Genomic DNA, 23,405 nt, shown 5'->3' with positions numbered 1-23,405 from the left:
AAAAAAAAAAAAAAATTGTTGAGATAATATCTGGTTTCTTTTACAGACTATTCTAAAACTTAAAGCATCCTTATATTTAAGTCCAAAAGGTAATTTGAGGATAAATAATCCCAGATAGTAATTAATGTGCTCAAAATAGGATAGTATCACTTTATTTTATTTATTTATTTATTTATTTATTTATTTATTTATTTATTAAGATGGATTTTCGCTCTTGTTGCCCAGGCTGGAGTGCAATGGCGCAAGCTCAGCTCACTGCAACCTCTGGCTCCCGGTTCAAGCTATTTTTCTGCCTCAGCCTTCCAAGTAGCTGGGATTAGACTTGTGCCACCGTGCCCATCTTATTTTTGTATTATTAGTAGAGACGGGGTTTCACCGTGTTGGCCAGGCTGGTCTTAAACTCCTGACCTCAAGTGATTCACCCACCTCAGCCTCCCGAAGTGCTGGGATTACAGGTGTGAGCCACTATGCCTAGCCTAAAATACTGTAGTATTGCTTTTAGTATTTGATTGACAATATTCTAATTGCTTGTGGAGGTTTAGGAATAATTTTATATACTACCTAATTTGAGTAGTATATTTTATGAGATAAATATATCTGACCCTATTTCAACCCCCATGTTATAAAAGGAAAAAAAAAAACAAAAACATGATTCTTCAAGAACTAAACGCTTCAAAGAAAGAACAGTGAGAAGCATAGTTGAGACAAAAATGTATCTCTTGCTTTGAATTTCCATGTTATTTATACTATATCACGTTGTATTGACACATGGTAAAGCTATGTCTGTGCAATAATTTTCATAAATATTGAACAAACATTAAGTTTTACACTTATAAATTTGACATAATTTTGGAATTCAGTGATTATTTTTTCATTCATAAAATATGTATTTAGATCATATTGTGTACTCAAATAGCGTATGTCTTAGTCCGTTGGGCTGTGGTAACGACATACCATAAATGGAGAAGCTTATAAACAACAGAAATTTATTCCCCAAAGCTCTGGAGGCTGCAAATTCCAAGATCAAGGTCCTGACATACTCAATGTGTGGTGAGGGCCCACTTCCTGATTCATAGATGCTCCTTCTCAATGTCTTCTCACATGATGACAGAGCCAAAGCAGCTCTCCAGGACTTCCTTAATAAGGGCACTAATCCCATTCATGAGGGTTCTGCCCACATGATCTCATCACCTTCCAAAAGACCTTTCTCCTATTGTCATCACACTGATGATCAAGTTTCAATATATGAATCTGGCGGAGACAAACGCATTCAGATCATAGCAGTGTGGTAGGAAGAATAATGACCTCCACCAAAAGATGTCCTCAGAATCTTTGTAAACAGCAGTTACAGAGCAAAGGGGAATTAAATTTACCAGATAGAATTAAGACAGCTAATTAACTGATCTTCAGATGGAGAGATTATTCTGGATTATTTAGGTGGGTCAAATGTAATCATAAGTGTCCTTACAAGTGAAAGAGGGCAGCAGAAGGAAGAGAACCAGAAAGACAGTGGTTTTAGGAAGATTTGGCACAATGTTACTGGTTTTAAAGGTAGAGGGTTGAGCCAAGTAATTCTGTGGTGGCCTCAGAAGCTGAATGCAGCCCTGGTACTGACTCCTTGATTTTTTTAATCTTATTTCTGACCTAAAGGCCTCTAAGTTAATAACTTAGTGTTGTTTTAAGCCAAGGTAGAAATTTATTATGGGAGCAACTGAGAGTGAATACAGATTGCATTCCAGATCTAAGGAATCCTCCAACCTAATGAAGAATACAGCAAAATACACAGGAAATTACAAAAGACTGTGGTAAGTGATAGAGTGGAAAAGTATGATCTGTTGTGGTTTTTTTTTTTTTTTTTTTTTTTGGAGATGGAGTCTCACTCTGTCACCCAGGCTGGAATGTGGTGGTACAATCTTGGCTCACTGCACCTCCGCCTCCCAGGTTTAAGCAATTCTCCTGCCTCAGCCTCCTAAGTAGCTGGGACTGCAGGCACACGCTGCCACGCCCGGCTAATTTTTTGTATTTTAGTAGAGACGGGGTTTCACCGTGTTGCCCAAGAAGTATGATTTTTTAATAAGAATATCTAGACAAGTCCATTAAACGCAGCCTAGAGACTGAAAAGGAAGTGAAATCAGAAGGAAGAATGTGTCTTATGGAAAGTGTGAGTTAGTGTTATGACTTAAGGTGAGTAAACAGCTGGTAAAAGATCAAAAGCAAGAAGGAATGTGGCATTTTGGATAATACTTTGGTATGGCAAGCTTGTAGTTTGTGAGTAAAAAAAAAAATGCAAACAAAATAACTGAGGAAATAAACTACTAGTTATTTGAGAGACAACTTGTTAAGGAGGGTCCACTTAATATCCTGAGGGGATTGAAGGGCCGTTAAAATGATTTCAGGTTGAACTTTGCATTTTAGGAAGGATATTCTTGCTGCCCTGTAAAGGGACTGGATTAAGAGTCAACAACAATGAATGTAGTGGGATCATGTATGTACAAAGCTGCATTATTAACTAGAAATGATGCTGGGCTGAACTATGAGAATGCTATTAGAATCATATTGAGGACAGAGAGAGAGCACCAGTTTTTAAATTCTTAAGGGGAAAGATTCAAGATGTACTTTTCATTCCTCCAGAAAAGAAGTCAAGGGAGAGAATTTTTAAAATTTTATTAGTGCTGTAACAACTGGGTATAAATAGGGTAATGTAATACTCTCAGTTAGAAACACAGAAATATGAGTAGTCTTTGAAATGTGGTAAACAGTGAGTTTAGGTTTGAACAAATGGCAGTGAAGCGCCAGAATAGAATCCACGTGAGAGTGTCCAGTGGGCCAAGGATGGGTTGAAGAGACTGGCCGATGAGTATGATAGGTTTCAAAACTTTTCAACATGAAAAATTATGCAGTTGTATTTGCCATCATATTTTAGCTGAAACCTATTTCAAATATCCTAAAACATCCTAGTGGTGTTTTTGCAGTAATAGAAAAAATAAAAACAGTCAGTGGCCATCTTATTTGGTAAATGACCAAAAAGTATATTCAAATAATATATTAATATATCTTTAAGTATATAAAATGAAGATATTTGTATATCTTTGAAAAAATCTGTCTAAGTACTTTGCCAATTTTTATATTAATCTGTTATTATGTAGATGATTTGCAGTGTCCTACCATTCCTTGGGTGGTCTTTTCAGTCTGTTGATAGTGTTCTTTGATATATGAAAGTTTTTAATTTTGATGAAGTCTAGTATATCTATATTTTCTTTTGCTACCTGTGTTTTTGTTGTTATAGCCCATAAAACATTACCAAAGACAATGTTATGAAGAGTTATGTCCTATGTTTTCTTCTGAGTTTTATAGATTCAGCTCTTACTTTTTGGTCATTGATCTATTTTTAAGGGTTTTGTTTTGGTTCTGGGGGCAAATGGATATTCAGTTTTCCCAGCACTAGTTGTTGAAAATACTGTTATTTCTCCATTGAATGGTTTTGGGACTCTTGTTGAAAATTATTAGACGATGTGTAGGAAGTTTTATTTCTTGAATTTATTTTATCTTCTATTCCATTCCATTGGTCTACATGTGTTTTAGTGCCAGTACCATACTGTTTTGATTTCAGTGGCTTTGTACTAAGCTTTAAAATAAGAAAGAATGAGATCCCCTCCACCTTTGTTTTTCTTTTATCAAGATTGTTTTGGCTATGTAGGAGTCCATGCAATTCCATATGAACTTTATTTTTTTCCCCTATTTCTGAAAAAATGCTATTAGAATATTGATAGGGATTGCATTTAATCTGTAGATTATGTTGACTAGTATTGTCATTTTAAAATATTAAGTCTTGCAGATATATTTTAAATCTGCCACATTTGCAGCTTCTTTCTCCATAAAATGCTTACAAATAAAAAATTGGCATAGATCAAATAAAAAATTGGCATGTTATAAATTTAAAAATAATATAAAATATACTTTGGTCATAAAATTATATATTCACAGATCATTTTAAGCTAAGACATGAGTATAATAAGCTTCACAAGTTTTCAACAGGAAGAGTTATGCAGTTGCATCTGCGATCGTGTTTTAGCTGAAACCTATTTTAAACAAAATGTAGCAGAATTTTTAGATTCAAATATGCTTGCACTCTTCCTTCTAGTAGAATTCAATATGTGAGTTTACTTGCTAGATTGCTGACAAGTTCAGAAACATTTAATCAGTTATGCTCAACCAGTTGCAAATTCTAACACTATTACAAGAACATGAACAATACAAGGTGATTTTTTTTTTTAATCATCCTGTTTTTTCCAAAGATAGATCCTTTGTGCACACTACAAGCAAGAATACTGAACGTATGTATGGTCAGGGATGCATAAGGAATGAACACATCACTATGATGACTTTTTTGGACAGTGACATTCTCTGAGGCTCCCGTCCAGCTAACTTAAAAAATCTATCTGTACCACAAATTTATGAATATGATTTAATTATGCATTCAACTCTTATACATAGATTTCAAGGCCCAATGAACTGGTAAAGCCAAAGCTGAGATGAATTGTATCATCCCCACATTGTTATAATGTTGAATTATATTTTCTATAACTTTCTATAAGATGGCTTAGCACCAATAGTGGTATACATCTTTCCCTAACTTTATGTCTATATACTTACGAAGGTGTGGCAAATGAGAAAGGCAAGTCTTACACCTAATTCTACCATATATAAATATTCATATAATACCACCTGGCAGCAGAAGCAGTTTCTGTTGGGGATGTGACAAGGAATTCATCCACTGCTAACTATCTATAGTTTCTAATAGTCACTAAAAGGAACTTAATGGCTCTTAATGACCAAATTGGCATAGATCAGTTCTCAACACGCTGAAATCATGTCTCAGCTAAAGTCAGAGGAAAAGCCTGAAAAATAGCTCAGAAAACTTTTTTTTGGTTCAAACTAACACTTTTAGAATTATATTGTCATGCAAATGTGAAGACACTTTCCTAACTGATATTTTGTTTCTGTGGTGACAGTTACATAATATAGAACCAAAGTTTAATGCTTTCAGGTGTTAGTAGTTTTTCAGTGTCTGTCTATGCATTGAAAAATGGTAAAGGCCATGTAATACAAATTATAAAATGAGTTTTAGGGATAGGTAATCTCAGATCAATTTATTCTGCTTTATTGGATCCAGAAGCAAAAGTGAATAGTTTCTGGAGGAAAAAAAAAGAAATACTTTCCTAAAAAGGCAAACAAACAAACAAAAGGAAAACAATAACAACAACAATAACAAAAAACAGTGACAATATAGCCTGGCTTTGGGGAAATAATCTTGATTGAAGCTCATAAATTCCACTATCTCCATAAACTATAAAAAAAGCCTTTAAAAATTCTAATATTTCAGCAAGTAATAACTTGATGAGTTCAGTTTGAAATCGACATTTAAAAATATTCATACATCCCAAAGGATTAGAAAGCACAGATGAAAGAGGCAGTGTGATCTCATATGAATACCTTTTACTGGCATTTTTTATTTTGAACATCTGTATCTATATAGAAAAATGTGCTACTTTCTTAGATATAAATACTAGAAACACAGTGCTAATACAAAATCTTTTTCTAACATCATCTTAGGATAAATTTGTTTAGTATGGGGTGATAAAAACAGTGCAATATATAGGCAGTGGTGTACATAGCATTTTCACCTGTTGTTTAAACATATTTTAAAGGTGTTAAAATATTTAATTACACTTTTTTAGTTGAGTGTAAAATGTCTACAAAGGGCAGGAAAAGGATCTACACTTTTAATGGTACTCCACAAAAATTATATTCTTTCTAAAAGAAATGTGTCAAACTATAAGTAAAAAAGAAAACAAACTCACTCATTGTAGCAATAATATAAATTCCTGATTTCAGAAGTGTTATCACTTTATATATCCTAGCAAAGATGTAATCATAAAAACATGTTGAGCTGTCACCTATGTCATTTTCAGAATGCTAATATAGGTAGTTCTTATAAAATATGATTATAATAAAATGAATTATGGTCAATGGAAATATGAGTTGTACAGACACCATTAAACATGACCAGAGGCTCGAATATTTAATTTGCTCAACTAACTTTGATATTCTTTTAATCTAAGTTTTTCATCAGTAAAAAAAAAAATTTTAATTTTAACTTTAAAATCTTTGATGAGTTCAATTTTTTATCCTTGAGTAGCTCAGAAAATTTTAACAAATTCATCAGAAATTATTTTATTTACCAAAATCTATCCCATCACATATATAAATTATTTCTGCTATAATACATTGTTAAATAAAATTTCTGGAGATAGTGTGAATTTATTTTTTAATTTGAGGTTGGAAGTTGTCACCAATTTATTTAGGTGCTTTCTCAAAAGTCACAACAAACTTGTTGTCAGGATTATTTCTAACTTTGAATTTGCTTTGGATTGCACAATGTAAATATTCTAAGAATCTTTTCTAGAAATTGTTAGCCTTACCCATCATCAATTTTATTGAGTCTTTTCTCGTAAGTATTCCTTAAATCCATAACTTCTGATTTACCCAAATGCCCTTGTTCAATCCCTCAAAATTTATCACGTAGAGAATTGCAGCCTGAGTCAGTAGTGCCCTGGTGAATGTTTGCAAGCCAGCTCTCTAAGCTGTGGTGGTATTGTGTCGGGGTAAGGGACATGACTGTAGCATTTGACAATATCTGTGCTGTAAAGTTTCCCACCATGGGCCAATTTCAGGTTACCAATGTGACATCAACATGATAGCAGAGTTCTTGAAAATGAAATCATTGACCCCAAAATACAACTGGTTGCATTATCTACAATTCTTTCTGCTTCTCATCTTATTTCTTAAGGCATTTTGCACTCAGTTTCATAAATGATCTCTCAAATGTAAATGACAATCCCTGTATCACTGTCAGTGTCTTGCTTATACCCACGTGAATGACCCAATTTCTCATGATTGTGCTCACTAAGTTTCAAACTCTAACCCCTCCCTCCGAAGCCTCTTTTTTCACTAATTTCTAGTTTGCACCTTTGTCTCCCCCTCAGTCCCCCAAATGCTTGCAATTTCCCACACTTTAGGCTTCTCCGATGGGCTCCCCTTAGCAGAAAAGCACCTGGCCTCCTGGACTTTGTCCCCAAGGACTCTTAGGAGCATATGTAATTCAAAAATTATCTCTGCTTAGAATTCATCTCTGTGGGTGGTCCTTTTAAATTGTCCCTTGAGATACTATATTGTAATTGCCTTTTACTGTTTAATTTCCTAGAGTAAAGAACAGAAATGATTTCTTATCCATCTTTGTACTTGTAGCAACTAGCCTTAATAATGTCATGTAATAAGAACATAACAAATGTTGATTGTTTACTATGAAGTTAAATGTGACTTGAAATATTAATTTAAATGAGTAAAATCATGTAAGTGGATCATTGCACAGCTGATAAATTTTAAACTTCAAAATACTACATAAAATATACCACATTTATTCTTCTTTGTCTGACTTTCTTCTCTCTTCAGTCTCTCTTTTTCTTTCTCTTTTCTGTCTCTCCCCACCTTTCCAACATACTTTGTGTATTTTTTATTTGAAAAGTTTCCTTCTTTTGGAATAGACAAGTACAATATGCCATATACTAAAATGTCTGATTTACTTGTTTATTCAATAAAGTATTATCATTAATGTTAATTAAGCAACACTGAAAAGAAAGAGGGTAATCTTGCAAAGTATTCTAGACAGTACCTACGAATGTGCATATCCTCTCAATGTGATTTGTAATCTGCAACTTCAGTAAAGCTTTAAACATCAGAGATGCTTTTTGTTTGTCCCATATGGTCAGCGGTAACAACAGCGGTAAACAGGGTCTGTTTACTTTACTTGAATGATTAGTACCAAGTTTACTGCAGTTTCCTTCCTTGTTATAGCAACAATTTCCAATAGGAAAAACACATTTTACGAGTGCATTTCAGATGATATACAGCACTCAGGCCCTAACAAAATCCTTACTCAGGCAGCTACACAGCACTTAGTGTACACACTTGGTTTCTATATTTGTTGATGTTTATTTAATTTCAATCTATTTTTAATTTTCACCTAAGGATATAACAAATATATATTGGAAATTTAACATAAATATAATTCTTATCATATAAAAATTATTTCCAAATTTACTAAGGATGATAGCAATGGTAGATGGTGCTAAAAATTTACTCACCCAGTAACACTACATGGATAGAGGTAGATTATAAATTAAAAGGAGAATGTATAATATAATATCCTTAAGAAATTCAACTTTGTTATTTAACAAAATAGAATAAAACAATCAAAACATTGATGAATACTAATGAGTAGTATCAGGTATATATGCAATAAATAGCTAATAATCATCAAACTAATTACTTGTATAAAAGTATAAAGACAGATGTGCATTAACAATTTATTCTGTTCCTTGTAAAAAATGTTAAAACAAATTTATTATTTTGAAATACCTATAAAAGGAATTGCCACAAAAGTATCATGCACTGAATTACTATAAGATATGTTAAAGTATTTTGAACATACCTTTTAAATATAAATATGTACATATGTACATATATTTATTTTACTGTGATGACCCTGAAAAGTATTTTAGCATTTTTCAAATATTTAAATAATTATTAAGTTCCATGTATCATAGTAATTTCCCTAGAGTTCTCAGAGGTAAGAATATTCTAGAGCTATTTGTAAAACTTCAAAACATTGAACGTAAAACATTAATCTATGTGGTATATAAGGTTGTACCAGCTCCCTACAAGCTGTTTCACTGTTAATTGTGGGACTGAAATAATGCAGAGGGGAAACATTTTTTTTTTTCTCGGACTGAACAGTGTCTCACATCAAAAGACTTACATGATTGGTGAATTTCTTTTAAGGAAGGGAAAGACATGAGTCATTAGTTACTAAAATAAGATTATTTTAAAATTAGAAAAGCTATTTTAAAGTACTAACTATGGACAGAAAATACATGATTTAAATGACCATCAATAAGGGCATTTGAAAAACACTTGTACATGGTGGCATTAAATATATTTTATTGAACTGAGCAAAGGACATGAAAAATGTTTCTCAAAAGAAGACATACAAGTGGCAAAAAAAGAAATACATGAAAAAATGTTTAACATCACTAAGCATTGGATAAATGCAAATTTAAATTACAATAAAATACCATCTTACACCAGTCAGAATGGCTGTTACTAAAAAGTCAAAAAACAACAGATGTTGGCATGGATGCAGAGAAAAGGGAACACTTATACAGTGTTGGTGGGGATGTAAATTAGTTCAACCACTATGGAAAGCAGTATGGAGATACTTCAAAGAACTAAAAGTAGAACTACATTTTGGCCCATGAACCCCACTACTGGGTATCTACCCAAAAGAAAGGAAATCATTATATTAAAAAGACACCTGCATTCCCAAGTTTATTGCAGCACTATTCGCAATAGCAAAGTCATGGAGTCAACCTAAGTGTCCTCCAATGTTTGACTGGATTTAAAAAAATGTGGTACATATTTACTGTGAAATACTATGCAGTATTTCATAAATATGAATGAAGTCAAGTCCTTTGCAGCAACATGGATGGAGTTGGATGCCATCATCCTAAGCAAACTAACACAGAAGCAGAAAATCATGTGTCACATGCTCTCATTTATAAGTGGGAGCTAAATAATGGGTATACATGGACATAAAGAGAAAGATAATAGGCTGGCCGCGGTGGCTCACGCCTGTAATCCCAGCACTTTGGGAGGCCGAGGCGGGCGGATCACGAGGTCAGGAGATCAAGACCATCCTGGCTAACATGGTGAAACCCCATCTCTACTAAAAATACAAAAAATTAGCCGGGCGTGGTGGCAGGCGCCTGTAGTCCCAGCTACTTGGGAGGCTGAGGCAGGAGAATGGCGTGAACCCAGGAGGCAGAGGTTGCAGTGAGCTGAGATTGTGCCACTGCACCTCAGCCTAGGCAACAGAGCGAGATTCCGTCTACAAAAAAAAAAAAAAAAAAAAAAAAAAAAAAAGATAATATACTCGGAGGGTGTGAGGGGAGTGAGAGTTGAAACATTACTTACTTGGTAAAATCTTCCCTTCAGGTAACGGGTACACTAGAAGCCCAGTCCCCACCGTTGCAGCATATACCCATGTGACAAACACATCTCCGAATCCAAAAAATATGGCACAATAAATACATTTGATGTAACTCTTTCTAAAGTAAATATTCTCTTTATGTTGAGAATATATACAAGTATGTTCATCCCTTAGATGAAATTACATTCATTTTAATATATGATTTTCTGAATTTCTGAAAAATAAATATTAATACAAAGTTCACACCATGTTATTCATGTACAAATGGAATGTGCACTTAAATTCATATTTAAAATAATTGGAATAAAAGTTTAGATAGGGAAGTTGTTATCATTTGACACTCTAATATTCCACTGTCCAAGAGGGTAGCCAGTAATTAACTACACGTGGCTGTTGAACATTTGGCTTATCCAATTGAGATATGCTGTACTGTAATAATGTCAAATACACACCAGGTTTCAAAGACTTGGTAAGAAAAAAGAATGAATAATATACACTTAATGCTCATGTTGATATGATAATAATATTTTGGATGTGTTTAAGTAAGTAAAATCTTATTAAAATCAATTTTGCCTGATTTTTCTTTAACGTGACTGCTAGAAAATTTCAAGTTATTAGGATGGCCAGCATTTTTTGTTTGTATTATGTTTCAATAGACAGTGTTTCTCTAGGTATAAAAGTGATAGTTTGGGCATGATAATAAATAGAGTATCACCTTCAAAATTTTAAAAATTATGATACTTTCAAACAATGGCAGCCAATAAAAGATGATATTAATTTGCATTTAAAAAAATTACTGTATGGTCTCACTTATACATGGAATCTAAAAAGGTCTGAAACATAATCCTCGGGCAAATCCTACCTAAGATAACTATACTGTCATCAGTACAAAGAAATTTTAGGTTAGATGCACTAAGTTATGACCGACAATATATGGCACAGTGTGGAAAATAAGAATGATTGGTCAATTCTCATTTTATTGTACTGCAATTACACTTAGAGTCAGAAAAGACCTTACTCTATTAATATGTGTATGACAAATAAGTAAATACTTAAAGAAATAAATACGATAAATGTTTCACTTGAACTGTCTAATTGTGTCTGCTTTTAGGATTATAAACCATTACATTAGCAAGCAAAATGTACCAGTTAGAGATCAGAGTGTGGAGAATGCCAGATACTATAGGTGAAAAAAAGAACCCTAAAGGCACAATAGCAGCAAACCATTAAGATAATCTTACAAATGGGAGATTAAAGGACATAATGAAGGATGGGGTTATTTTACAATGGGAAAACCTAAGACTTAAAAAAAATTCAGTTGAAATTGGTATTGCTTCTCTTTCTCTCTTTCCATTACAGTTGGCGTATAAAAATAATTTCCTATGTTTAGGAGCAAAAAACTGTCCGTTTGGAATACATGTCTATAGGCTGGGTCTCAGCAATCATTTTGGAAAATCTTTTCCTTAAGAACCCAGATAGCAACAGCAACACAGAGTAGAAAGCAAGGAAATGGTGCTGAGTGGTATTTCCCAAAGTAGCCAGGGAATAGCTATGAACTGTAACATAAAATGTTTTATAATCAGCCCTAGCACAGGGACTCACACTTGTAATCCCAGCACTTTGGGAGGCTCACTTGAAGGCAAGAGTTTGAGACCAGGCTGGGCAACATAGCAAAGTCCCATCTCTACTAAATAAATAAATAAATTAGCCAAATGAGGTGGCACACTCTTGTAGTCTTAACTACTTGGGAGGCTGAAATGGGAGGATTGCTTGAGCCCAGGAGCTCAAGGCTTCAGTGAGCTATCATAGTGTCACTGTACTCCAGCCTGGGTGACAGAGGGAAAACTTAGCTCAAAAAAAAAAAAAAAAAGGATAATCATACAAACCAACATGCACATTATTAATTTTGTAATGCTACTATGTAATAGGAGAGTTATTCTCAAAATATGTCAGGTGATTCAATTGCTGCAAGATTTCATATTATGATGATCTGTATATATGGGATTATCTTGTAGCAGCTGTAACATCTAACACAATGATTCCCAAATCAAGGTAAGCTTAGAATTATCAATGCCTTTGTGTTTGAATGCAAGGTTTAGTCTTTCAGAGACAATTCATGAGCTCTATGCCAGAGGTGAATTCAGTTGCCCTGGCAAATTTTGTTGTTTTATTTTTTAAATGGCAGAGATACAAAATAGTGACACATTATGATGTATAAACCAGTACATTTGAACAAAGTAAGGATGCCTGTGAAACCACTATGGATGTTAAATATAGAAAGATGATAGATAGATAGATGATTGATTGATTGATTGATTGATAGATGATAGATTTCCAGCACCATAGATGACCTGATGTTTTCATCCCATTCCTTTTCATTTCTTGCAAAAGCTACCATCATATTAACTTCTAAAACCATAGAGTAGTTTTAGCTGTTTTGGATTTTATCTAAATATATTCATACTTGATGGATGCTTATATGCTCTGCTCCTTTATCCAGCATTATTGTTTTTCAGTTTTCTTACATCCAACCTCTCAACCATCAGCGCTTTTGCTTCTGCCCCTACATCTATATTGAAAGTCTCATTACCAAAGCTACCATTAAGTTCCTTACTGCCAAACCTAGTGGCCAAGAAGAATTCACTTTTTTTTTGCCTTGGACTCAGCTTTGAAAAATGTTCAATTCTTCCTTAGTAAAATGTCATGGTGGTGCCCTGCTTTGGACACCACCCGTTAAAATGCATTTCAGTTTTAATTCTGGTATGGACTGAATTGTGTCTCCTCCAACTTCATATGTTAATGCCCTAACCCTCAATGTGACTATACTGGGAGATAGGCCCTAAAATAACGTTAAGGTTTAATGAGGTCATTAGGGTGGGTCCTAATCTGATAGGTTTTGTGTCCTTATAAAGTGAGACATCAGAGAGTGTTCTCTCTCTTTGGTGACAATGCAGCAAGAAGGCAGACATTTGCTTACAAGCCAGGAAGACAGCCTTCACCAGACACTGAATTGACTGGTACCTTGATCTTAGACTTCTCCATCTCAAGAACTATGAGACATAAATTTCTATTGTTGAAGCCACCTGTCTACCATATTTTGTTATGATAGCCACTAAGATGGTTCTCAACTCCTCCACTTTTGCTTGTTCTTTCTCTCTTTACATGCTCATCTTGAATGACCCAGCCTTCTGACAGAGCTTCAGTTTCTACCTGTATATTCCCTATCTTTATTTCTGGCTGAGGTCACCTACTCGAACCACAGTATTCTCCAAACAGAAGTTTGTGTATTTTTAAAAAATATACCAACATGTCCAAAATTTAACTCAATGTCTTTCCCTAAACTTGCATCTCTTCCTGTGACCCCTGCTTTAATAAACAGAAACACCACTCACCTTAGTAGGCAAGCTAGAAATCTGGGCAAATCCTTGACTCAAGTCCTCTCCTTGTCATGTATATCTAATCACTCAGCAATTCAAGTTAATTCTGTTTATAAGCTATTTCACAGATGTGGTCACATTCCTTCATTTTTACTGTTGCTTCTTTGGTTCTGGCCCCATCATCACTACATTAGTGCAACATCTTAATTTTGTTCACTAACCTCTGCTATTTTTCTCAAGTAAAGGTTTTCATATACTAATGATCTATTATCTATGAATGGTAATGTAATATTCATTTTTATTTTTCTAATTATTAGAAGCTTTCAATAAGTAATATTTTAGTGTAGCCGTTCTGCTTTCCCTGGAAAATGAGTTTTATTTTCCTCACAATGTCATTATCAAATCTATATTGCACTAAGAAGTGTTCATACAGAGTGATAATATTTTGAATACAAGCATTAATAATTAGGTGATTTAAAATTTTTTAAAATATTTTAGAATTTTAGAATTATAGTTACTTCTTTTAAAGAAAGAACAATAGAACTATTATACAACTAATGTCATATTAATTAGTGTTAATATGATGTTCACAGTTGATGTATTTTACTGACAAAACTTAATTATTTTGTGCCTACTAGAAACATACATTCTTTTGGATATTTGTAGATATAAAGATCATGTTGAATTAACAGAAATTTTTAATAGTTTAACATTAGAAGTTGAACACACAAAAATACATACACATCTTAAAGTACATATATATGTATATGGTTTTGGGAGCTGCAACTTAGAACAGTTTAATAACACTTCAAAAATCTATCACATTTACCAAAACGTCTCATACAGTTTTAAAAGTTCATACTTCTCATAAGACTTCACACAATTTTAAGGTTTAGTACTACAGTCAAAGTAATTCATTGTTTAACTCAGGAAATGAAGTACATAGGAAGTAGTTTCAAAACAAAAATTCTTTCTCTGTGTAGTAGTCAATTATACCACTCTTGATTATCTAGAAACTCTAAATGAAGTAATTCATTTCTAAAAGCAATAAGCATATAACATCACTTCATCATTTCAATTGAGTTTCATAACCTAAGCAAATAAAGGCATTTTTTTGAACATCACTTCTGAAGTTAAATGCCTCAATTAGTGTGTGGTCATCTGGTGTGATGGCAAATCACTTGTACTTACTGACAGATTTAAATCAGAAGTATAGTATTCCATGCAAATCATACTTAATGTTACAATTTGATTAAATTTGAATTGGAAGACAATGAAATATTTAGCACTTGGTATAGAATAATAGCATTATTAACTCATTTTTAATTCTACGAGAAACTTTTGCACCGGAAAATGAGCACACTTTACTGAATATACTCATGACAACAAAATCCAGGGTGAAGGATGTACACCACCTTCCCATCTTACCAGAGAATTTGGTATTTCCTCTCTATATTCAAAAGTATGTCACTAAACTTAGTATTTATTGGATCCTATTAAATAGCTTTCTAAGTCTGTTAATCAAACAAGGCATGATATGAAATACTTGAAGCACACAATAAGGATTTATTTTAAATATGTTAGTAAAATAAATTATTAACAATTATTAACAATACCAAAAAATATGAAGAAAATTAAATAATTGACCATTCAATATCTATGGTAAAATATTAAAATAATTTATCTAATCCACAAAGATAAAAGGTATTTTTGAAAAACACCTTATATCTACTGTAATAACACTGCAGTAATATAAGAACACTTGATAATGTGCTATTTTTTTGCCATTAACTTTTTCCTGTTTGCAGATTACCCTTTACTATCTTCCATTTTATACCATGGCAGAGAGTAAGAACCTGGAACTCAAGAAATCTGTCTACCTTTGTATCCACCAGAAAACAATTAATAGATCATGATAGGTTTCTAACTTCTTCTGCCTTAGTTTATCCCTCTGGATATTCACTTAACACTTTTTTAGCTTTCTGAGCTTCTTTTTACAAAGTATGTGGAGGAATGCATCCGAGATGTGGAAAAAATGCCTCCTTTTTAGTCTTACTACATCTGTCATTTTGATCACTGTCCGTCTGAGATTATATATTCCTAGGGGAAAGGAAACTTATCTTTGTAAGTAGCTGTGACTATCACAACACCCTATACACAAAGGTACATAATACATTATTTTTGAATAGATTCCTTTTCCCATTAGTGTTATACATTTTTTATTCATGATACCTTAGTATTTTACAACTTTGTAAAATCATGTAATTATACAAAGCCTGTCACTAAACTTCATAAAACCCAAGTGGATTTAGTTATCAGGTAGTTTTATGGAGGGAGAGAAAGAAATGGATGTGTTTATAATTCTCATTAAAGTATAAATATCTTCTCACTAATGCAGACACAATCCACACAGGTCAGTTCTGTATCTCTGAGGAATCACTATATAGTTTGATGCCTAATTTAAATAAGGGTGAAGCACTGAAAATGTAATACCTTACAAGAAGTTTGCTTGGTGAGACCAAAAGAATATTAAAATATTTCCTATAATTGCAGTATTACTTAGAAAACATTTTCCACTAAATGATGTTGTGAACATCATTTTATCATTGTTATGGAATAGTTTTGATTATCTAAAAAGAAAAAGTAATCTCATGATTGCTGATTGCCGAGCAATTTCATTACCCAACTAACATCTCTTTATGACTAAAAATGTAGACCTTTCGTATTATACATAAATTTGACCTAATGGCAGAATCATTACTATATTCACTAAATTCATTGTATTTACTACAAATAATTTCCATAAAATTTTTAGCATATTACTTTCTAATAGTTAATGAAATCCACATAGATTGCCTTCTATCCAAATTCAATATTCCCTAGTACTTTATATGTAATGTGTTTTACTATGTCTTTATCAAAGCTTTTTATTGATTATTTAGATTTCTGACTTGTAAAATGTTATTTATAAGGACAATGTTCTGATGTACCTTACTTTCTTTAGCAACATCAAATTACATCCAAGAACACAGGATTATTTTTCCCCTTGATAGGTGCAAACAGTAGTATTCTAGGCAAGATTATTTTTACTGATAGGGCCAGGGATTGCTTTTCAGTGTCTTTGCTGGCTATCACAAAAATAACATATTACTCATTCACATATTTTTATTGTTTCTCTTCCACTGTCACACCACCAACAATAACTCTATTTTGAATAAATATCTTACACAAACATATCCATTTAAGACTCTTGTTGATGTTGGGTAAACTATATACTATTGAAATGATTTCCAAGCATGGCTGTAGATTTTGCCTACTTTTGTTAGTCAAGTCTATGTATCTTTCTGTTGAGAGATGGAGGTAGCGGTTAGGAGATTAGACTGCTTATTTATTAAAACTATTTAGTAAAATGCCCAAAATAATTTTTACATTTTCATAAAATTTCAAACTGCAACAGAAAATGCAGTTGGGTTAGCTTTTTCTAAATATCCTGATATATCAAATATCTGCCTTTTTATTTATGTTATTCTTTCTGTTCACTACCCTTTGCTCATCTCCAAAAGTTTAAATTCACTTGTCCTTAAGATTATTTTAATTATTTAATTTCCACCACCTTCATAAGGTATCCCTGATTTCCAAAACTAAATATCATATTTTCAACTTATGTAATATTTTATAGGCTTTTTAAATAACACCTATTCCTTTCTATCTTATATGATAGTATCATTCATATAGACATATGCACACACACACACACGGTTATATGTATGTACACATAAGTTTTTCCCTGACAAACCACATTTTCTCCCTGTTATCCTGCCATCATGAGCACACAAAAGAATGCCCACTACAGCAGGAAGCATAGTGAAAAACACATAGACTTCATAATTAGGACAACATGAGTTTGATTAGAAACTCAGTCACCTATTTGTTAATTTCTGTGTATTTCACCTCCTTTGTATAAAGTAGAATAATAATGCTGCGTTCTTTTTATTTTTTTTTATTTTTTGGAGACAGAGTCTCACTCTGTTGTCCAGGCTGGAGTGCAGTTGCATGATCTTGGCTCACTTCAACCTTTGCTTCATGGGTTCAAGCGATTCTCTTACCTCAGCCTCCTGAGTAGCTGGGATTACAGGCACCTGCCACCATGCCCGGCTAATTTTGTATTTTAGTAGAGACAGGGTTTCTCCATGTTGACCAGGCTGGTCTCAAACTCCTGACCTTAGGTGATCTGCCTGCCTCAGCCTCCCAACGTGCTGAGATTACAGGCATGAGCCACCATGTCCTGCCAATGCTGCTTTCATTTTATCATTTTTGAAAAGTACCTAACCTAACAATACCCTTATAAAGAACTAACAGTTTACCGGATCATCCTGTGTTGTATTCTGCCTAGTAACTTAAAGTGAAAATACAACTTAACCATATCCAAAGAATGTATTTTACCACGATTTAAAATGTATAAGCTACAACTATTTTCATATATTATTTTGCTTATATAAACGATCACATAAAATATAATACAGTGTTTTAATAAAATCAGAGTAAAAAATTATCTTTATTTATATGAATTTTAAGAAGAAAATATATTTAAGTAACTTCTCCAACATCAGACAGCTGATAAATGGCTAAATGTCAGGGGCATAATTCAAAAAAGACCTTTTTACCCGCAAGTACATATTCTACTTCCTATCTTTTCTGAAAAAAAAAAGAAAAAAAAATACAAGAATTTTGGTTTCAAGTTCTGAATTAAACCGAATCCTGTTTAATTTTCCTCCTTTGGTGATTTTCTAATACTAACTAGTAAATTTACTTGTCTTTCTTTTACACATAGCTTCTAAATCCTTGTTTTTTTTTGTTGTTGTTGTTGTTGATTGTTTCTTAGTCCTTTCTCTTTCAACTATATTATTATTATTAATTATTATTATTATTGCCATGGAGTCTTGCTCTGTCACCCAGGCTGGAGTGCAATGGTACCATCTTGGCTCACTGCAACCTCTGCCCCTGGGTTCAAGTGATTCTCCTTCCTCAGCCTCCCGAGTAGCTGGGATTACAGGCACGTGGCACTACGCCCAGCTAATTTTTGTGTTTTTAGTAGAGACAAGGTTTCACCATGTTAGCCAGGCTGGTCTTGAACTCCTGACCTCAAGTGATCCGCCCACCTCGGCCTCCCAAAGTGCTGAGATTACAGGCATAAGCCACCCATTAGTGGCCTCTTTGAATTATTTTTAAAGAATAACCCGGTATGTAATTTTGGTTAATCATCTTTATGACGCTGTTCTAAAAAACACATTTAGTCAATCTGAAGACACACTTTGGCAATTCAAACGTATCAATTTTTCCAAAGTACTTTAATAAAAATAAAACTCTTCATTCGAATGTCAATCATTGCCCTTCAAATACATGCAGACTACATCTGTTAATCCATTTTGGTTTTCCAATGAAGTTAAAAAATTTGACTGTGTATTTTTTCATGTGTCTGTTGGCTATATGAATGTCTTCTTTTGAGAAATGTCTGTTCATATCCTTTGCCCACTTTTTGATGGGGTTGTTTGTTTTTTTCTTGTATATTTGTTTGAGTTCTTTGTAGATTCTGGATAATAGCCCTTTGTCAGATGAGTAGATTGCAAAAATTTTCTCCCATTCTGTAGGTTGCCTGTTCACTCTGATGGTAGTTCCTTTTGCTGTGCAGAAGCTCTTTAGTTTAATTAGATCCCATTTGTCAATTTTGGCTTTTGCTGCCGTTGCTTTTGGTGTTTTAGACATGAAGTCCTTGCCCATGCCTATGTCCTGAATGGTACTACTTAGGTTTTCTTCTAGGGTTTTTATGGTATTAGGTCTAACATTTAAGTCTCTAATCCATCTTGAATTAATCTTCATATAAGGAGTAAGGAAAGGATCCAGTTTCAGCTTTCTACTTATGGCTAGCCAATGCAAATCAAAACCACAATGAGATACCATCTCACACCAGTTAGAATGGCAATCATTAAGAAGTCAGGAAACAACAGGTGTTGGAGAGGATGTGGAGAAATAGGAACACTTTTACACTGTTGGTGGGATTGTAAACTAGTTCAACCATTATGGAAAACAGTATGGCAATTCCTCAAGGATCTAGAACTAGATGTACCATATGACCCAGCCATCCCACTACTGGGTATATACCCAAAGGATTATAAATTATTCTACTACAAAGACACATGCACACGTATGTTTATTGCGGCACTATTCACAATAGCAAAGACTTGGAATCAACCCAAATGTCCATCTGTGACAGACTGGATTAAGAAAATGTGGCACATATACACCATGGAATACTATGCAGCCATAAAAAAGGATGAGTTTGCATCCTTTGTAGGGACATGGATGCAGCTGGAAACCATCATTCTTAGCAAACTATCACAAGAACAGAAAACCAAACACCGCATGTTCTCACTCATAGGTGGGAACTGAACAATGAGATCACTTGGACTCGGGAAGGGGAACATCACACACCGGGGCCTATCATGGGGAGGGGGGAGGGGGGAGGGATTGCATTGGGAGTTATACCTGATATAAATGATCATTTGATGGGTGCTGACGAGTTGATGGGTGCAGCACACCAACATGGCACAAGTATACATATGTAACAAACCTGCACGTTACGCACATGTACCCTAGAACTTAAAGTATAATAAAAAAAATTTTTTTGACTGTGTAAATAATTGTTTTTGATACATGGTGACAACTGGTGAAACGCTCCTCCTGCTCTAAAATAATCTTGGAAGCAGCATTGAGAACCTAATGTCTTAAACTATAATCAATGAGAATTGATGATATTCATAGTTATCAAATATTTCTAACTGTTTATTTCAGAACTACTAAATCCCTTAGCTTTTCTCTGTTTTTCAATACAACTTGAAACTTAAATTCACTAAATTACGTAACTTTTCTTAAGAAACAGCTTGTACTATGAGAGCAGGCAAACAGACTATATTGTGGAAAGCAACAGGAAAAAAACAAAGAGAAATTGGAGAATGAATCTTGTACTCACGGAATGCTCTATAAAATTCTTCAAGAGCCAGGTGCTTGTCAGCATTAAAATCATCGTATTTCAATAGATCATACAAAGTACAATCAAAGAGATCCTTGCCAAGTTCTTCCTGTTTTATCACCTAACAAGAAAATTATAACCATACCTTTATATTTGTGTCTTAAAATTTCTATAATATAATTTATTATATATAATAATCACATAATAGATCATTTCATGTCTGCAGCAGGGCAAAGAACTCAATTTTGGAAAATCCAGGTTTTAGTTACTGAACAATTATTTTAACCTTTTCAAAGATATAAAGTTACGATGTTAAGATAGGTAATTACAATTTTGTTCAAATGTTCTAATATAAAAGTTTCACAGTGAGATGCAACACATCTGAACATTTAAAGAACATTTTGTATTTCATGCATTTTCTTTGCTCCATTTATACTGACTCAAGGAAATACTTCTGTATGAAAATTGCCTCCTGTGTCTCGGTGACCTATGTCAAAATAAAACAGTGGTCTTTCCCAACAGAAATAGTGAGACAGTTTTTTCCAAAGTTTTTCCTCATATGATTTGTAAAATAATGAAGTTAGGTTATTTTTTTCTTCTCTGCCTAAACTCCTCCCCAGCTGGAAGTTAAGTCATTTGAGATTGTGCATGAATTCCCTCGGTCACAAAAGAGCTATTAAACAAATGACTGTTTCCAGGAGCCAGATAGAATTAATGCACCAATTGATGATGAAAATCTATCCAGGCGTGAGTGAAGAAAATCATCAAACTTCTTTTCTAGTCTGTGCTCTAGTCTATGGACTGTGGCTGCAGCTTTTTGGTACTCTACTGATTTTGACTATTTCCTGTCATATAACAGAGTTTCCCAAGATTTTTCAGACATTTCTATTGTGGTAGCTGCATAGCTGTGTCCGTGGTTTTTCATACTCTCTCACATACAAAGGCAGGGGTTTATATTGCTTGAAGCTGTGCATCACAGTGATTGGTTGGTTTGTTTGAAAGGTAGTGCAGTATAATCAGAAAACAAAGGCTTCAAAATCAGGTGGCTCTGGGTTCGGGACCTGTCAATGCCATTTAATACCTCAACAATTTCTGGCAAATCATTTAAGCTTTCCTCAGTTAGAAAATGAATGTGAAGATTTACACACACACACACAGAGTCAGGTGTAAGACGTAACATACAGCATATACTCAAAAGTGATCATTTAACATTAAAAATAGTAATTTTTACATAATGCATTGCTTCTTTAAATAATTCACTGCAGACTTCCAGACATTGGCTTGTGCATGTTATGGTTGCACATTCACAATGAATTATCGTTTCTTTTGGTGGAGCAGAATGTCTTGGACTTTCTTTAGTACAGCAAAGGCAGATTGGCGATGCTACTTTCTAAAAATCCTCAGATGCTTTTGAGCTATTTTTTCACCTTTTCTGGAACACTCCTGTGTTGAACGTTCCATGATGTCTGAGTGTAGATAGGCTGAGGAGATAACTCTGAAAATGGAGCTAAGCATCTGGGTCACAGGAGCCTCCAGCACCCTGGAGCCAGCTAAGCAGTGATACGTAATGTTAGCACATGCAGTGCTAAATAGAACTTTTGCAACTCAGTGAGTTCTTTATTTTTGTGTATGTACCAGTGTTAAAATTATATTGGTTAAGCTGATTATTTGTTACCTTGAAGAAGAAAAAAGGCGAAAAGCTTATCTGGTTTAACTGACCCATATACATAGAACTTGTAGATGGCAAGCCCTAAACCTTTGCACAGTCCAGCTGGATGGGTTAACGAAACTACATAATGCTGAAGCCATCTCTTCTATAAGCTTAATAAAATACATTATATATATATAATATATATATAACCATTTTTCTATTTAGAAAGCAACAGAGCTCTCAGTCATTTTCCATTTGTTATTGGTTGGATCATAGAAAATGACTTTTGACTTTTCCTGGGGGCTAGGAATAGGGGCAGTGTGCACAATTCTATCCCTTTATGCATTAAAGATGTGCAATGTTAGTGTTGTGGTAATATTTGGGATGCAGTGACACCAGACTTTGTTCAGACATTTTATGACTTTTAGTCTCTTATTTATTTGTAAATACAGAGGAGCACAAAGATGGGGGCAAAGCTTTTGTCATTTTCTGTCTTGTGTTTATTTCTGTTTTAATATTTTACAAACTTAAATGTATTAGACCAAGATACTGGACTTCTCACTTTATACTTATCACTGGCTCTTGCATAAGACTAGTTTGATCTTGGTTTGATCTTGGCCTTGACTTGGTCATGATGATACAGCTTACTCTGGGCAGGCCATTTTAATGCTTGTGACCTTAAGAAGCCGGTCCTGGCTAATAAACTTCTTATTTTTTTAAGTCCTTATCATCTATACTGAAGCGTATCCATGCATAGGACAAAGCAGATTAATTTTCTTATTCTAAATATTTCAAATATCTGTCTGCTCATTTATCTCATTTAAGTGGTCAATGAAATACCCCACTTAAAACATGATTCTTAGTAATTATTTCTCTCCTTCGTGTGTCCTGATGGGAAGCTTTGTCACATTCTGGTGTTTACTACTGAGGGAGGTACTTTCCTATGACTTTTCTTCTTTTCTGTTTTTTTCACATCTTTACTGAGGTATAATTGATATAAAAATGGCACATATTGTGGAAATAATAATACACTGAAAAGCTTCTATACTCATAGTTGAATGACGTGACTTTCATCTCACTTCAACCCTTAATTAGCTGAGTACTCTGAGGCAAACTATTTTAACCTCTTGGACCTGGATCTCTTCATTAGTAAAATAAAGATATCCTACTAAGTTAAAAAAAAAAAAAATGGCACATATTTAACGTATAATGTTTTATGTGTTTATAGGACATTTCAGTCGG

At 33.8% G+C, this 23,405-nt stretch overlaps 1 protein-coding gene across 2 annotated transcripts in view; it reads right to left on the bottom strand.

Annotated features, from left to right (window-relative positions):
* Positions 1–23,405, bottom strand: part of FSTL5 (follistatin like 5) — a 577,539-nt gene that overhangs the window by 383,758 nt on the left and 170,376 nt on the right. For both annotated transcript variants that reach the window (XM_017871750.1, XM_017871745.1), the window contains exon 4: positions 20,513–20,633. In XM_017871750.1, the coding sequence (XP_017727239.1) occupies positions 20,513–20,633 (121 nt within the window). The remainder of the gene's footprint in view (positions 1–20,512; positions 20,634–23,405) is intronic.

The sequence above is a fragment of the Rhinopithecus bieti genome, unplaced genomic scaffold, assembly GCF_001698545.2.
Source record: "Rhinopithecus bieti isolate Rb0 unplaced genomic scaffold, ASM169854v2 scaffold_762, whole genome shotgun sequence".
Taxonomy (NCBI): Eukaryota; Metazoa; Chordata; class Mammalia; order Primates; family Cercopithecidae; genus Rhinopithecus; species Rhinopithecus bieti.
The sequence above is the reverse complement of the archived record's forward strand: the minus strand, read 5'-3'. Positions and strand labels throughout refer to the sequence as shown.